Below are 18,727 nucleotides of genomic sequence, written 5' to 3' on the forward strand. Positions count from 1 at the left end.
TATGCCTCTGTGAGTAAGTCAAAGGTTCCACCTGTAAAGTATTCTTCCAAATTAGTGCTAGACCGCCTCCACAATTTTGGCTTGGCACTACCAGGCCATGTTGTCTCTCAACTTTTCTTTTAATTCCTTCCATCTCCATTATCTTAAACTTAGTCTCCATTAAAAAGACTAGAGTGGGATCTTCCTCCTTGACAATTTTTTGGAGTGTTTTAACTGTTAGGGGGTTCTAAAGCCCCCTACAGTTCCAAGCTAAGGCACTCATTGTGCCCGGCAAGGCTGCTCCGCAGCCTCCACCGATCCAAGATACTGTTTCAGAGCTATTCCAAGCTCCTTTACCTCCCCTTCCACCTTCACTCTCTTTCCATTCCCATTTCCTCCTTCTATTTCCATCAGAGGTGTGCGGCACCTTCTTTTATTACCTACCTCTTCTCTATCAACATCCATATCCACGCCCCGAACATTCATGGCGTCCATGCAAGATTTTGAACACAACCTCACCATGTTCTCTTTTCTTGTTGCTAAAGGTGCTGCCTTTGTTTTCTTTGGGCCCTTTCCCTGCTTTTTCACTGAGTTGGCGTCCTTACAAGTCACTGGGCTGACTGAGGCAAAAATAATGTTGTGTCCAGGTTGGGCTTGTTCCGAATCCCCTTCCTTATTCACCAGCTTATTGGGCCCATTTGCATCAGGTGAGCCCACACGGGCCTGCTGAGTTGGCCCATTACATGCCCCACTACCGAACCCATTCACGTGAGTGTACTTTAATATTGGGTCCTGGCATAGGCTGCTTTCCATCCCTTTAGGTTCATTTCCCACTTCTTTCATCAATCCGGCTTCTTCATCATGGATTCCTGCGTCAATCTTTGCAAGTTACTTTTCAAAGTCTTTTTCCAGCGCCAAATCCAGCTTTCTCTGCTCAGCACAGTTCTCTAGTTTCCTCGTATTCTTCGTGTCGTCCCAGTCGAGATTGGTAGGTTCTGAAGTACCTACCTGCAGACCACGAACCTCATGCCACCCCTGCGTAGACTTCCTTGGGATATTCACCATCCTGTCAACTGTCTTGTCAACATCACCATCCTCTCTACGGCTTCCGTTTCTCATCCCGGCGACCAACTGTGGCTTCTGAGTCCTTTCCGGCGCGGCCCTCATCCACACACCGAATTGTTTTTCCTCCGGTCTCAGGGGCTCCTTGCTTCTTATCCATTGTAAACATTCATTTTCATCATGATCCATCAATCCGCACCAGTAGCAAAATATGGGTAGCCGTTCATATTTGAGGTCTACCCATATCGGTTCTGCATTTCCCAACCGAATCTTACGGTCCTGGCATAATGGTTCAGTAGTTATCACCGATGCACGGATGCGCAGACAACCACCCATACAGAATCCTTTGTCATCCACATCCATTTTTTCCACCAACCCCAGTGTCTCCCCTATTCTCATTCCTATTTCCTTGGTCTGGCTCATCGTGGGTAGTCCATGGATTTGAATCCAGAACGACACACTATCCAGACGCACCTTCCGAGTAGATTCCCCGGCTTGGAGCTGGAGGATGAGAAGGTACTTGTCATACGACCAAGGACCTTGTAGCAATACTTTATCAAGATCATCCATCGTTTTGAAAAGAAACAGAGCTCTATTCTCCCCCAAATCACTCACCTCAAAGCTTTCTTTTGTTTTCCATGCTAGTTTCAACACCCTCGCTACCGACTCCAGATTTACCCATCTTTTAGTATAGAACTTTCCAACTAGAATCGGTCCAGACTCAATTTCTGGAGTTTGTATCTCAACTTTAACACTTTCCTTTGCCGATAGTCTTAGCCCAGCGTACCTGTTCGTGTTCTCATTCATATCTACTCAAAGTTTCTACCGTACCGGAAAAAAAGTTTGCACCCAAGTTCTTCGTCTTTATGTTAAAGTAGACAAAATTTCTTTTACAATCCCAATACACTAATACGTTTGTATAAGATGGGTAGAGCATTTTGTAATGGGCCTTGGGCCGGCCCTGGTAGAATTGTGAATGAGATTGATGTATTGGGATGGCTTTGTACAAAATCATGAAGCATGAGATCACATGTTTGTAGTATACTCTTTTTTTTTTTTGAGAAAGTGTTTGTAGTATACTTAATTTATACCAAATCATAGTGCCATCGTTATATAGTAAGTCTATTATTTAAGATTAATACAAAGATGGTACGTGAATATGAATAAGAATATTATTATTGCTATTGTGAATTGTGATCCATCCATGTACGTGGCCCCATGTGATAACTAACATTACATTAACCCCACCCACGTACTGTGTCACGTTAACGCAGCTACGCTTTTGAGTTGTCAATGCTACGCAACGCTACCTGTAGGCAAGAGAAATCTCAAATGATTCAAATATCTCGCCGGCTAACGCAAAGCAAAGCAGCCTAATACATTTGCAAGTTGGCAAGCATGTGAGGGTGAGAGCATTTTGGGCTGGCCAGGCCGCCTTTTTGGATTCTTCTTAATTTCTTATTGGTCATTCAAACAACAGCTAAATCAAGAGTGTGTAATAAGATGAGTTAAGCATATACTTTGTGGGAATTGGGAAAAATCTTGTATGTCACAGTCTCATGTGGGACTTGCATGTTAGTGAGATATGAGTCTCATGAGATCGGCTTGGAAAATACTTTTTCTATTTGATGTATCTCTAAGTAATATTATACTATCTAATAACTTGTTATTTACTATTTGATTCATAAATTTCTCTTTTATGCATTATTTTAAATTACAAAAATTTGAATTTAAATAATTGATTAATAATATTACTATTCATCTTTGATCACCTTTAAATTTTACAAGTATAAAGAATATACGAAGATAATGTAATACAACAACGGATTTGTCAAAATTCACATCCAATTAAAAAAGAAATCGAGAGTGTAATGTTAATTAAAGTTACACTAGCGCTTTATTTGTTTTGATAGAAAATTTTATGTAAATATATATTTTTTTGTGTTTTCAATGTTTAGTAGTATTAAAAAAAATAAGTCAAAGGAAAATTATTTTTGGTCAACTGAAAGCTTATTTTTAGAAATTATTTTTCACTAAATCTTTTTGATAAACAACTCTATCTCACATTAAGCTAGATAATAAAAGTTAGAAGATTATTTTCTAACTTATTTAAGTTACCATCAAATATAAAAAAAATAAGATAATTTTATAAAAAATACTTTTTAAAAATAATTAATTTTCTAAAAAATATTATCGCCAAAAGACAAATTAAGCTAAAAAGCTAAGTAATATGAATCCACAAAATATAGATAATCTCAGCAAAAAAGTACTAGCTATTAATCAGTTGCCCAATGCACACGAAAAGTCTCACGCTCCTCAATAAAACGCGTGTGCCTTAGAATATTTTATCTTCTTCTTTTATTCATTCCATCCGCATGGGCCAGAGAAAGTTCCTTCCTTCAAATTATTTTTGACTTTCAAACAAACGAACCGCCAACGAGATTCGTTAAAAGTTGCTCTTCCTCGCTTTTGGCATTATAAAGCTAATCCAAAATTCTAAATCCTTTTTTTCAAAGATCAAAGTCTCTCTTTCTATTTTCTCTTTCTGCTGAGAATTTCGCTAGGGTTTTGAGAAATGGATTCCACGGATCCGAAGAAAGGAGGTGGGTTTTTCTCCTCCATCGCTGCGAGTATATCGAATTTTGGTAGCGCTATGAGCAAATCAGTCAACGGGTATACTATATAACCTTCGCTTTTTTAACGTGATCTTAAATTTTGTTCAATTTTTTTGATTTCTTGTACACGATGATTTGTACTGTTAATTGTCCTTTGTTTCTGGATCTTAATGATGCTAAAATATAATAAATATATAGTTTGATATTGAGCTCAGTAATCAGCCTTGAATTATTTTCGCTAGTCCTTTAATCCTTTTATATTTAATTCAATATTCATTGAATTCAGGCTTTTTTGAAGTTTGTGCTGATTGAGGTGCCAATGTTAAGGGTTTGTTATGTATATTGAATTTATGGTCCGTTTGGTTAGGCTTTTGGGAGACTAAAAAACCGTTTTTAAAACCCAGAACTTTGTTTTTGCAGCCACAATTTCTCAATAGATTTTTTTTTTTTTTTAACAAAACGCTCATTTTACAAATGCACCCATAATATAGTTCCTTGTTTTGAAGAACCTAATCTAAGACAATTTGTGATACTTGTAAAAATCCAGTTTAATTGGTTACGAAGGACTTGAAGTTGTTAATCCCGAAGGAGGAACTGAAGATGCTGAAGATGAAGCAAGAAAAGGAAGATGGAAACAGGAGGTACACTACTTTGTCAATTATGTTTATCTCGTTTTGCGGTACCCAAGTGAGTTGGTTATAAAAACATGTACTTGGATTGCAGTTCTGGAATATCATGCTGAGTTTATGCAGTAATTACCTAAGCAGTAACCTTTAACCTAGGAAGCATGGGGCACTTCATTTGCGGTGTCGTACCTGTGTCCTATCTGTTGTATCATATTATAATTTTTCAGAATTGCTCGTGTTTCTGTATCGTACTTGTACCTGTTTCCGTATCATACTTGTACCCATGTTCGTGCTTCCTAGCCTTTAACATCCACATCTTAAGGAATGGTGAAAACTCAATCTTGGTGCATTTGAGGCCTATTTTGCTATGCCAAAAAGTATTGTATGACTTGTGATAATTATCATACAATGTGTTTCAATACACAAATGAGATCATACGGCAGGATTTTGCAATGCTTAAGAATATAAATATGTAATTATAAAAGCTTAGATTTTGTTGGTAGTTGCACAGTTGCTCAGCTAAAATTTAAATAAGAGAAAGGTGCTTTTTCTTATGTAACAAAAAATTAAAATTTGATTTTTTATTTTAAAGTTGTCTTCTTCTATATTATTTATGCATACATGCATTCTCAGTTCTCAAGTTTGTTCTTGGCTTTTTTTAGGATCGGGATAGTTATTGGAAAATAATGCAAAAGTATGTAGGCTCCGATGTCACATCAATGGTGACACTTCCAGTACTTATTTTTGAACCAATGTCAATGCTGCAGAAAATGGCCGAGGTTTGTGTTTATTGTATTTTAACTGCATTGTAGGGAAGCTCTTACTTTATTTTGGGCTGTTGAGGAAACTCATAAATTTTATGCCGTTTGTAACAGCTGATGGAATACTCCTACCTGTTAGATCTGGCAGATGAATGTGAAGATCCCTACATGCGATTGATGTATGCTAGTAAGTATTCTTTCATGTGTGTCTTACTCTTGTCTGTCTGTGTTTGTGCTTGTGTCTCTGTTTCTGTGTGTGTATGTGTGATCTGAGACTTATGCTTGCTGGTTGCAGCAACATGGTTTATATCTGTCTACTATGCGCTCCAAAGAACCTGGAAACCATTTAATCCAATTCTTGGTGAGACTTATGAAATGGTTAATCATGGTGGCATTACATTCATATCAGAACAGGTAAGTTTTAAAGTGTCTATTTGTTTATTTATTTATTGTCGTGATATTTATAAAAAATTTGTCATGATGCTTTTGATGGAAGTAGAAGCAATTCATTTTCAAACTCTTTTTACATCATTTCTAGATTAGTGGGTATTAACTGAAGCTTTCACAATTATCATTCAGTTAGTGCTGCATTGTTGATGCTACCTACTTTTAATATCCCTTATGAATTATTTTTCCTTTCAGGTTAGTCATCACCCTCCAATAAGTGCTGGACATGCTGAGAATGAACATTTCATTTATGACATAACTTCAAAGGTGAAAACCAAATTTTTAGGGAACTCAGTTGATATCTATCCTATTGGAAGGTAAAAATCTTTTGCTCTGTTTATATATATTGCTATTTTTTAATATATATATATAAAATATCTTATAATTTTTTTTCCTAACTCAATAATATACATAAGGGTCAATTGCACCTCCCCCCCCCCCCCCCCCCCCCAAAAAAAAAAAAAAAAAAAAAATACGGGGTCAGTTGCAATGTTCCCCTAAACTACAAATTGAGCAATAAACCCCCTGATTTATTGTCGATTTACATATAATCTGCCGTCATTAGTAATTTTGGTTGATTTTCAAAATTTTAACTTTAAGTGTAATTATTTTCAAAATTCATGCATCTGTCCATGATGGAAATGCCCATCAAACCATTCATAAACGATTACAAAAATTGAATAAAAAAGAAAAGAAAAAATTGGGCTTGCTAAAACATTGGCCAACCACCCCGCAGGTTGGATCAGAAAGAAAAATGCAATTTCTTCCATTAAACTTACTTTTTTACTTGAGTCCTTGTATTGTCTTATACAAATAAATAAATAAATATATATAATCTCACTCAGAATCTCAATATACCATCACATGTCAAATTATTAACAAACAAATTTGGTGTGTTTCTAAACAAACATTTAGATGTTTATACCAGAAAGCAATAAAATAAAGCAAAATCAAACAAATAAAAACAAGAGCCTTATTCTGGGCATCCAAAATTGAGACCCAAAAATTTATACATATAAAAAATCCATTCATTTAGAGCTTTGCAGTAGGAGGCTTCAGATACTCATTGGAGAATAGAAAACCCCATTCTTGCCCTACACTAGCTCTTTCCCCACCATCTATGAGTATCAATCCGCCAACTGCCAAAAAAAACGCTAGCATCTCTATTGATCTTAATATCCAAAATTTAAATATGTGGAGAGAGAGAGAGAGAGAGAGAGATGCTTGTCTAAGTGTTTTTTTTTTTTTTTTTGGGGGGGGGGGGGGGTTGGGGTGTGGGATTTACTTTACTTTTTGGACCCATTTTAACCCTTTTGAGTTGGAGGCAAAATCTACATTGAAATAATATTTGTGAATTGGGAATTCATTTCAAGAAAATTGGATTTTCCATTAAATTTTTTTTGAATTTAACAGAAAATCGTAATGGTGGGGGCCAATTTTCTATTGCCAATCAATGGGGGTTGATTGCTCGATTTTATAGTTTAAGGGATATTGCAACTGATCTTATGGTTTGGAGAGGATTTGTTTTTAGATCGGTGGTTTGGAGGGGAAAATTGCAATTAATGGCTGACTTTGCTCTTTAATGTAGCTACCTCATTTTTTTTTTTTTTGGATAAATAACGAAATATCATTAATTACAAGACCCAAGTACACCGGAAGTGTACATGGAAAGGAGTACATCAAAATCGTAAATTACAGTTTTTTTTTTACTGTCTGTACATTGGATTATTTTTAGGTCTTATTAGCTAGTAAGGTTATTAGTATATCATTCAATTTCCTAGAGTCAAAGTTATTTTCATAATTTAAGAATTGAGTTTTGACTGAAGTCAATTAGGATTAAGGTTTAATCTTAGTAGTCTATATAAATGTGCTATTGTACTCCAATGGAGACAAGTTTTGCTTTATGAACAAAATTTTAGTTAGAATTTTTTCCAATGGCTTAGTGTTGACTCTAGCCAACCCTAGGTGTTGATTCCAAAGTTTATTATATATTTCTGTCAAATATGGTATCAGAGTTTTTGTTGTTCTACATCATAAGCTTTGCATAGTGTTGATTTTGTCTGCTATACATCTTAGTGGCAAGTGTTATTTTACAAGAGGTTGCTGACATTTACATGTTTGTATGCAGGTCTCGAGTAACCCTCAAAAGAGATGGTGTAGTCCTTGATTTGGTGCCCCCTCCAACAAAAGTAAACAACTTAATCTTTGGACGAACTTGGGTTGACTCACCAGGGGAGATGGTCTTGACAAATTTGACCACTGGAGACAAAGTTGTGCTTTATTTTCAACCATGTGGCTGGTTTGGGTATAGTCTATTTCCTTTGAAGTGGTGTTAATTTCTCCTTCTGGCAGAAATATGGTCCAAATATTTGTTAATTCTGAAAGATAGTATCCTCTGTCAGACATTTTGGACATACAGGCAAGGTTGCAGATCTAGTATGCCACCTTAATATGGTTGTCTAAGATACCTACTGGCCCTATATGAACATTTTTCCATTAAAGAGACAGGAATTATTTCCTGGTTCTGTAGTCCAGAATCCAGATCGTATACTTGTCGATTCATTCTATTGTGGGCTGCAGCATTCTCTCAACAATATTATTTGGACTTGCTTGCAATACTTATTGCATGTGTATATGCTTATAGTCTCATTGAATCAAACATTTAGAATGGATTGACCGTTATGGAAGCTTGATTAGATTTATTTTAAAAAATTTTATTAAGAATATTTAGCTGTATTTCATCAATCTATGTATTGCCTTTTAGGATTTTACACCTATGCTGACATATAGGGAATTGTGTCTACAGAGCTGGTCGCTACGAAGTGGATGGGTATGTATATGATGCTGCTGAGGAACCCAAGATATTGATGACTGGCAAATGGAATGAATCAATGAGTTATCAACCCTGTGACTCAGAAGGGGAACCACTTCCTGGCACTGAACTGAAAGAGGTAGCTTTTCAACTATTCTTGGCTGTTTGTACTCTTTGACGGGTGACATGGACACACCTGTAAATTTTGTTCGTTGTATGCACTCTGCACCATTCACTACATAGATTCTAAGAAACATGAACACAGAATTGACACGGACATGACACGGAATGGGATATGGTAACATGGCAATTCTTGAAAAATTAATACATGACACGTGGGGATACAAAAATTAATTAATTAATATATGGTGATACCTTGGCCATTCTGTTGTGCTGTGGCCTCATCATGTTCAAAATTGTTGGTGGCTGAGATGTTATGACCATCTTATTTCTTATAGAGTGGTTGAAGTTGTATATATGCTAAGACTTTGATTTACAATTACATGCTGCTAAAAGGTCAAATTCTGTTCTGAATTTGAGAATTTGTTAATTGTGATACTGCTAAACCATATAGGTCCTAGCTGGGTGATAAGCTTAATTCTGTTGGCAGTTGATCTGGTTCATTCTCATTTATGAGGAAAGACAAATGATTCTCCAAAAGGGTATCAAAATGCCTCGCACTGGATATCTTTGTACCTTATTTAAAAATGAGAATCACCGTTATATGCTTTTAGAGAACATCATGTTTAAGAATAACTCAGCAAGAAATAGCTATTTTTGCTTATTTAGATTTACAATCTATTCATTTCTTTTTTTGTGCTTTCTTCTGTACACAGCCTGTGTATTGGGATTGCCTTCTTTTAATAATGAATTTATTTACAAGTAAAAAAAATAAAAAATAAAAAAAGTAAGAAAAGATTTACAGAGTCTATTGGAGGACCTGGAGGCTGTCTTTGTTTTCATCACATATAGTTTTGGAAACAATTATTAAGACAATCATATTTGTATAATAATAAATAAATAAAATTATTAAGATGATCATGTAGTAAAATCATGTAATAAACTTATATTGCAAGATGGGGATTATATCCTATCAAGGATTTGAAAGTTCCCCACTTCCCCCTATAATTTTAATTATTGGTTAAGAAATTCCTTACCATGTAACATGCAATATAAAATCACTGCCTTGGTGGTGAGGTGATGATGTTTATGATGCTGCTAAATACCTATGAGATGATTTTTGATCTATAGCTCTCCCTAAATCCTTGGCAGTTGTAATTTTTAGGCTCTTCGGGTTGAACTAGCATGCAAATTATTCTGTGAATAAATCTCATCGGAAGTATTCTATTATTCTGCTTTGCAGGCTTGGAGAGTTGCTAAAGCACCGGAAAATGACAGATTCCAGTATACACATTTTGCACACAAGCTAAACAGCTTTGACACTGCTCCCAATAAGTTATTGGAATCAGATTCTCGTTTGCGTCCTGATAGATCGGCACTCGAGAGCGGTGACCTATCCCAAGCTGGTTTTGAGAAGAGCAGGTCTTTCTCTCTAACATGCATGCACTCGCACACATATACTTACACACATGCACATGAAACAAATGGATAAAATATCATAAGACTACTCATGATAATTGTGAACTCCATGATAGTTAGCCCAAATCAGGGTGGTACCATGCTAATGTGTAGGGCCATGGCAGTTGGGCACTGTTGCTAGCATTTCTCTTTACAAACATAATGAATACGAGATATTAAACTTAGAAACACAACTGTACCCATTGTACCACTAGAAACACGAATTTCTTGTGGATAAAATGTTTATTATTATTATTATTTTTTTTTTCCTGTTCATTGAAATAATCAGGTCTCTAAGTGTAGCATTTTCATTTAGATTATGGGTAGATAAGGGAGATTCGTTGCTTCTTGGTTGAAAATTTTGATTGGTGAATTGAGTTCTATTCAATTTGGGATAGAAAAAGAAGCCTTAATATGTCTGGTTAATCTTTTGCAGACTGGAGGAGAGGCAGAGAGCTGAAAAGAGAAGCCGAGAGTCCAAGGGCCATCAGTTCACTCCGAAATGGTTTGACCCTACCAGTGAAGTTACTCCTACACCTTGGGGTGACTTGGAAATATACTGCTACAATGGCAAATATACTGAACACCGGGCTGCTATTGATAGCTCAGATGGCGTCAAAGAGACTGATGTTTCATCAAAAGAGTTCAATCCCTGGCAATATGAAATATCGAGCCCTGAATGATCTATGCCATATATATGTTACATCAACAGAGTTCAACCCCTGGCAATATGAAATTTTGGGCCCTGAATGATGTATGCCACATATATGTTTGCGTAAATTTATTTATTTATTTATTCCATTAGGTCATATTGTGTTTTAGCTAGTTCTAATATTAATATATTATTGCAAAACTTTTTAAAGTTTGATATGCAGTTTTGGTTTTTCAAGTATTTGATTTCTTAATTTTGATCACTCTGGTCCTTTGGTCGACATGGTCTGGGGAGATCATTTTGTATTTACACGAGGGGATCAGTCGGAACTGTGAAGTAGCCCCCTAGCCTATAAACATTTGTGAATGTGTGAGGCGAAATTTAGAGGGTGTTTGGTACATGTGTTTGAAAACATGTGTGGAGATATGGTGAGTAAAAAAGTGTGTGAAAATACATATAATATTATTTAAAAACTGAAAACATGTGTTTAAACAAGTCTACCAATTAGTCTCAGGGTTCGTTTGGATACTGCTGAAAATACTGTAGCAAAATAATTTTTAAATGTGTAAATAGTACTATGAGACTTATTTTTAATGAAGAAGTTGCTGAATAAAGAGATTTGTGGGTCTCATGAACAGTGATCCATTGACAGGCCACTTTCCAATAGAAACGCACTTCTCAATGCGCAAAAAAAAAAAGAAAAAAAAAAAGAAAAAAGAAAAAAAAGGGAGATGTAGACACAAACACGTTTGGTTTCATCAGTACCCAAACGTCACCTTAATTTTTGAAATTTTGAATATGCAAGGTCAATTAAATTACTTATGTAATATACCTAAGAAGAATAGCATATATAATTGGGCCATTGATGGGTGGAAAATTATATATTTTTTAAGAAGAGGGTGGAAAATTATAAGTTGGATTGGGAGTAATGTTAGGACCAAAAATTTTGTCACCATTTTTGCCATAACTTGCTCATGTGACAAGTCCTGAGTAGTAGAGTTGCACCACTTTTACTCCACCACTCATGACTTGCCACGTGAGCAAGTTGTGATCCAAACATTTTCTACCGGATTGATCCAACTCACTTAGTTTTAACGCAAAGCAGATATAATTTGTGATATAAAAGTTTATGTATACTGTGTACATAATTTTGCATGATTTTTTTTTTTTAATTTCTTGTTTATAATTTATTGATGTGGTAAGTTCTAATTGATGTTGAAGATAACTTGTGTAAGTGATTTATCTATGTGAAATCGACTTTAGTTCAACCAAATTTGCCACTCTTAACGAGTTATAAAGAAGTGTGAAAATTTTGTGTGTGTTGTAGAACCAATTTGTCTTTTGGCAAGATCGCAAGATTGGAAGCTATACATTGAGAGGAGGTATAATATGAATCGGATGTATAATATATTTTTCCGTTCTTTGGAAGCATAATAGTTCTGTTAAGATCACACTATTGTCACAACTTGATGACGTGTGATTAGTAAACTATTACTTTCAAATAGACCTATCATTTTTTTTCCCATTACTCATAGTAGCATATGTAATGATTATGGGTTTTCTTGTGTGCCTATTATGCTATTTTTGCAAACATATTACTTATGTGGCATAAAAAATGAAACATATTAGTTATGTGGCCTCATTTTGAATTATGAGATTTGAGTTCTATGGAGAAAAACATGATATGATACACACACACACACACATATACTTTTTAGCGAAACACGAGTTTTAGAGACTCGAGTTCTAAATAATGCAATATAACTAATATGTTTTGTTTCCCATCACATAACGAATATGTTTACAAAAATAGCAAAAAAGAGTAAAACATATCTCAAAAAATGTGGTACAAAGTTGTGTGCATGATCTTCTCTAAGAATAGGCAATAAGAGAATATGTGGACATAACTTTTATTATAACTTTGATATGGTCGATTGTCATGAGTTATAGAAAAAAAGAAAGAGCGATGGATTATTTGTCAAGTCAGAATTGTGGCATAAGAGCACCTGCATCAGATGTGGTAAATGTGCCAAATGCCAAATATTTGGCACATTTGCCACACCAAACATAAAAAAACCCTCTTTATCAGATGTTCCAAATGCTATAATTTTTGTAATATACTACAGTATCTTCACATGTTTGCCACTGTATGGACAGATGTGACAAATGCTTTTATTATTTTTTTATTCCTCTTTCTCTCTCATCTCTCCATCAGTCTCACTCTCTCACCCCAATCCTCTCCTCTGAACCCCAACCCTCACTGCATGCCGACGCCAACGCCGATTGGTTGGGGCAATTGATTGGTTGAGGCAGTTGATGGGTTACGGAGGATTTGGTTGAGGTAGTTGGGCTGGGTGTCGGCGGAGGTGGGTTTCGATTGAGCTGGGTTTCGATAGTTGGGCTGGGTGTCGGCGGAGGCAGGTTTCGATTGAGCTGTAACTGGGTGTCAGCAAAGAAGGGTTTTTGATTGAAGGTGGTTTTTTTTATTTTATTTTTTATTTTTTTTATTTAGTGGGTTTTCAGTTGAAGGTGGGGCGGTTGAAGGTGAGTTTTCGGTGGAAGGGTTTTAGGGCGATTAAAGGTGAGTTTTTGGTGGAAGGGTTTTCAGTTGAAGGTGAGTTTTTTTTATTGGGTTTTCGGTTGAAGGTGGGGCTTTTGCTTTGGTTGTAGTATCAATGGGTGGTGGTGATGAAAGTTTTGGGTCGGTGATTGGTTGAGGCAGTTGATGGGTTGTAGAGGATTTGGCTGGGGTTTGGTTGGATTTGTTTGGGTTGGGGTTTGGCTGGGATTTGTTTGGGTCGTGGAGGATTTGGCTGGGATTTGATGGGTTATTTGGGTTGGGGTTATGGTTGTTTGTTGTGGAATTTGGCTAGATTTGTTTGGGTGTTCTTTGAGTTGTGTTTTTGGTTATGGAGGATGTGGTGGTTGTGTGGTGGTGGCTATTGGTTGTTGGCAGTAGTGTGGTGGCTGTTGATTGTGTTTGATGAGTTGTAAATATTATTTTAATGTGTAGTAAATATTATTTTAATGTATAGAATTGAATGATAAAACATCTGATAAATGGGATGTTGTAAAATGATGTGGTAAAATAATAAAGTAGACATTTGATGTGACAAAATGACATAAATCATGCCACAACTGTTGTGGATGCTCTAAAAGTTGTAGTTGTAAAAGAACGACATATGCCATTGATGTTCCATTCGTGCATGGACGAGTGTAATGAGGATGTAGACCTCACGTGTAAGGTGGCAACAAGCTAAGCCCACGTTATCGGGCAAGAGAGTCGAGAGAGGGTGGCATGGGCAGTGTCGTCAACCAACGCTACAAAGTACGTACGAATGAGCACAACCATTGACGAGTACGTATCTCTGTGGTGAGTACGTATCAGTCTCTCCGATTTATACTCAGTCTCGGACACATGTTTCCCCTCACTGTTAACCTTCTTTTCACACCACAAAAATAAAACCACCCTTATCTCGAAGTTCCCTTACTTTTTGTCACTACGACAAATCATTGTGTCTTTTATGCAACTTCTGGCAACTTTTGAATAAGGCAGTTTTAGATTCAGAATGCTAACATCATGGCTTTAATTCAAAACTTCGAAATGAGGAGGGACATGCTTTTGAGTTTTGAATATGATTAATCGTTCAAGTATATGATAGTTCTTTTGAGACATTCTAAACCCAATGATGCTAGAAAGTGGTCTCAACCCTTTCATTAATTAAAATACAGTGGTGAAGAGAGTGGGTAGGATAATTAATTAATTATGACCATATTTATCTTTGTATTTAGAAAAAAAAAATGATGATAAATTAATAATAAGAACATGATGATGAATATAATACGTTGTTGAACTTTATCTTTGTATTTACAAAGTTAGGTGTTGTTTGCATGAGTATGGTATATGGTAGATTAAAAGGATAGGTTTCTATGTCCCTTTTATTTGCAGCTTAGAAAAGTATGGTTTGCAAATAGATTCTCTTGGAGGTTTCACAACTTTAACAAAAATTTAAAAAGTTAGGTATTATGAGGTGGCTATCAGGCTATGTTTTTATTTATTTATTTTTGGTTGATACATAGCTATCGGGCGTTGTGAAATGAAATAATTCCCCCTTTCCCCAAAAAAAGAATATTTTCAAGCCACCCTCAAGGTAAAACTTCATATATTAAATTATTAATAATGTGCATCTTATACGACAATTTTTTAAACAATTGAAGTTGACTTATTTCCAAAAAAAAAAAAAAAAAATGAAGGAAATTGACTTATAAAAGTGAGCCATATAGATTTTAGGGTTTGTTTGGTACATGTGTTTAAATAATCATTTTTAATTTTTTTAGAAATACGTGTAGGGTGAAAAAATATATAAAAATACGCGTAATATTATTTAAAAACTGAAAACATGTGTTACAATTCGCGTAGACCAAACATTCCAAGCACTTCAATTACCTATTTCCTAGTGAAAAGTATTATTATAAATGAACGGTATTATTTTTTGTTTTGTTAATTTGGGTTGTACATTTTTCATTCAAATTCAATTAGATTCCTTTCTTAAAAAAAAAAAAAAAAAAAAAAAATTAGATTCCGTTGGAGGCTACTTAAATTCAATAAATAAATAAAAAAGTACAGGTGAATATGTGAAATGGAATTGTTTGACCATCTTTTTTTTTTTTTTTTTTTTTAAAAACAACAATTTTAAGGTAATATATCAATACTGCGCAATTAATTCCACAAAAATCATAAACAAATGAAGTGGACTTACAAAAATTAAAAAGTGAGCAACATAGATTTGAATTATGCGAAATCCCCCTACGGTTCCTGATGACAGGTGAGAAGAGAATAGGAATATAAAAAGTGAGCAACATAGATTTATCGTTTGTTCCTAGCATATTTATTGCATGTGAATGGGATAGTGAATCGGTGATGGTGCTTGAGGTGGTCCAATTGGATAAGGAAATCTAGCATAAAAAATGGAAAGTTGGAAACAAACAATAAAATAGGACCCATGTTTCTTGTTTCCTTTTAAACCTGTAGATTGGAAAACCCAGAAGCTTTTCCTGTTTCTCTCTCTCTCTCTCTCTCTTTTCTTTTCTTTTTAACAATTCAAAAAAAAAAAAAGTCTTATACTTTTCATTTTAGGATCGTGTCAAATAATTTGTTATTTTTTAAAATTAGGATTTTAGTCTTGCTTTTACTTTTTTTTTTTTTTTTTTTTTTTGTGTGTGGAGAAAAGTTTTGCTTTTACTTTAAGTAAATAAATTTCTAATAAAAAAAGCGTAAATAAAAAATATTTTAGAATGGAGAAAGTTTTCTTCTAAATTGAATGTCACTAATACTTTAATATATATAATCTAGCATTTAGATTCTTGAGAACATGACGTGTTAGAACTTAAATGCCCTAGAATGTAATTATGCCCACGTCTTGGTTGACTAGAATCAAATAAAATTATCAAAAATATGAGATATCAATATTTGATTTATTCATAGCAATTCTATACAAATTTATTTTTCAAAGAATATTCTTAGTAGGGGTACCTTTAGGTATAGTCAAGTCTAGTTGAAGCTCAACCTGTCACTCAACCCAACCATGTCAGATGGGAGAGAAAAAAACTGCTATCAACTAAGTAGAAATAGAGTCTCAATCGTTTGGAAATCACAAGCTCTTCACCAAATTTGGGTGGAGATTGGTCTAGATGAATATATCCTTGAAAATAGAGGTAAGCAAATAATGGGTAAGATGGGTTAGGTGTGTTGAATTTCCACAAGGGAAACTCAACACTCAACCCATGAAAGGCAAGTTTCAAATCATTTAACTCATAGTTGATTGGCAATCTTCATTGAATTTGGCCAAATCCCAACGGGTTTACCTAGGTTATTTGAGTGGGTCGGCTTATTCAGGTTTTTCGATAGTTCTAATCCTTAGGTTTATAAATTCAATGCCAAGTGTATTATTGCATGATGAACAATATCATAACGAAAAATATAACAATACAAGCAATATGCAACATCTTCTGTAATGCTATATTCAACCAACTCTTGATGCAATATTTTGCTAAATTATTAGTGGAAAATTATAGTTAATTGGTTGACAAAGTCCATTTTGTAGATATGCCCTTTGAATTTGATCCCTATCAGTACAACAAAAACAAAAACAAAAAAAAGTATCTTCTTATACAAAGATCCACAAGAAGATTTGCAAAATTTAACTCGATATGGGTCTATTTACAATTTCATTAGGACTCATTACTATGCTCAAGTTTCTCCATAATCTTAATTTTTGTAAGCATATATTTCATATATATAATTAAAATCGATAAACATATCTGTAGGGACGGTTTTTGGGGCCCAGGCCTAGCAAGCAAGTGGTTCTGGCCCAAAAGACCCTAGACAATGAATTTGTAGAGAGCGGGTTACAGAACTAGGGCTGGACGAAGTGAACGTTAATTAGTTATATGCCATGCAACAGTCTGAACGTGAGAATATTTAATTTATGTTCACAGGATACCAGTCTGAGGAGACGTATGAGTGCACCTCTTGCTTTGATTAAAGATTACAGAATTCTTTAATCTCTCTCTCTCTCTCTTTTTCCTCTAAATTTTCCGATCCCTTCTTCATGGGGATTTCCTTCTCTTATATAGTCTCCTTAAATTGATAAGAGCCTTACACTTGTTAACCATCTGGACCTTCACTTGAATGCCTGTCCCATCGGACATCCACCTTATCTTTCTGTGAGTTGCTCTGGCCAATGCAACACTGTTCACCTGTCTTCTCCATATTAATATGGCTGAAAAAGTAGCTTCCTTGCATTTAATGCGGCAGTTGTGGCTTCTCCCTGGACGTCTTACATTTTCCTCTTTCCTGCTGTGTGAGGCTCATCCTTCTACCCACGTTTGTCTGGGATGGTTCTTCATTGTGGAGGGGGCGCACATTGGGCCCGTATTTGTGTGTTCGAGGAGACATTCCTCCTCGGACGTCTTTTTAAATAAACTGGGCTCAACAGGATTGGGCTAGAAGTCTTTTGGTCCCCCTTTCCCCTTTTGGTCATGGTTGGGCTCCGTGTGGGGCCTAAGGCCCATTGTTGACTTTCGAAATTTCACCCCTACAATATCAATTAATAGCTAATAACATTCAACTCAAGATATTAATTTAAATAAATAAAGTTTAAACATACAATTTGATAACCTAAAAATTGAGAAAATAAATTAGTATAAAAGTTTTAAAAGCCTTATAACTCAACTGGGTGTTTTCAATGGAGATATTCAAGATTTAAATCCTCTTTCCCCAAATTGTCAAAGTATCAAAAAAAGAGAGCATAATAATGTATCTCGAACCTTTTAAAAATTTGTAAAATTCAACATTTCCTTTTCTATTCTTCTACTCATATCATTGTAATTAAGTGATTCTATTTCTATGTCAATAAATTGATAAGTCATAAGACACACATAGGGACATAATACGAATTTATAGTGACATTTATAATCTCAAATGGTAATTATTAAATTTTAATTTTAAAAAAATCTAAAAAAATTACAAGTTAAAATATAGACAAATGAAAATAAAATATTTTTTGGGATAATTACAGTAAACCCACCTGAGGTAAGGCCCGTTTGCGCTTTGCCTACTTGTGGTTTAAAACTTTACACTTTGCCTACCTGAACTTCAATTCGTTACCCACCTCACCCCCAGCCGTTAGAAAAACACATTTTTAGGGAAAAACAAACATAACAAAAATCAAAAAGTTAGGGTTTTGATTGCTTAAAGAACTTCTATAAGAACAAAATGAAGGAATAGCACACAAATCCCACTCTGATCTTGGCTTCTCTCCCCACTGTGGCTGGGATTCAAAGTGGGTTTGAAGTTGGAATTGGGGCTGGGTTTGCTACTGTGGTTGGGTTTCATTTAAGCTGCCTCAAATGAAACTCCATGGCTGACCCTTAAAGCTCGTTTCCCTTAATCATCGACGCCACCTTCGTGGCGAGCTTCTCCTCACCAAAAAACCTTACCAAGCCCTCACCAATCCCGAGCTCTCACTCCAATCTTTGAAGCTTTCCTAGGCCGAGCCTCCATTGGACCTTCATGGCCGACCCTTCAAGCTCCCACAATAAATCTCACCGAGCCCTTTCTCTCTCTCTAAACTCAGGGCAATCCTAGCTTTTTGATGGGTCGGAAACTCAAGGACTCCACCACCACCGGCGTT

At 35.4% G+C, this 18,727-nt stretch overlaps 1 protein-coding gene across 1 annotated transcript; it reads left to right on the forward strand.

Moving 5' to 3' along the window:
* The first annotated feature begins 3,375 nt into the window (after window positions 1-3,375).
* Window positions 3,376-10,770, forward strand: LOC115953136 (oxysterol-binding protein-related protein 3A-like). The gene is made up of 10 exons (XM_031070654.1): window positions 3,376-3,714; window positions 4,204-4,297; window positions 4,945-5,061; window positions 5,158-5,230; window positions 5,339-5,457; window positions 5,686-5,807; window positions 7,619-7,795; window positions 8,297-8,441; window positions 9,666-9,844; window positions 10,317-10,770. The coding sequence occupies exons 1-10, from the start codon at window positions 3,617-3,619 to the stop codon at window positions 10,561-10,563; spliced, it is 1,371 nt and encodes a 456-aa protein (XP_030926514.1). The 5' UTR covers window positions 3,376-3,616; the 3' UTR covers window positions 10,564-10,770.
* The last annotated feature ends 7,957 nt before the right edge of the window (window positions 10,771-18,727 follow it).

The sequence above is a fragment of the Quercus lobata genome, chromosome 7 (assembly GCF_001633185.2).
Source record: "Quercus lobata isolate SW786 chromosome 7, ValleyOak3.0 Primary Assembly, whole genome shotgun sequence".
Lineage (NCBI taxonomy): Eukaryota > Viridiplantae > Streptophyta > Magnoliopsida > Fagales > Fagaceae > Quercus > Quercus lobata.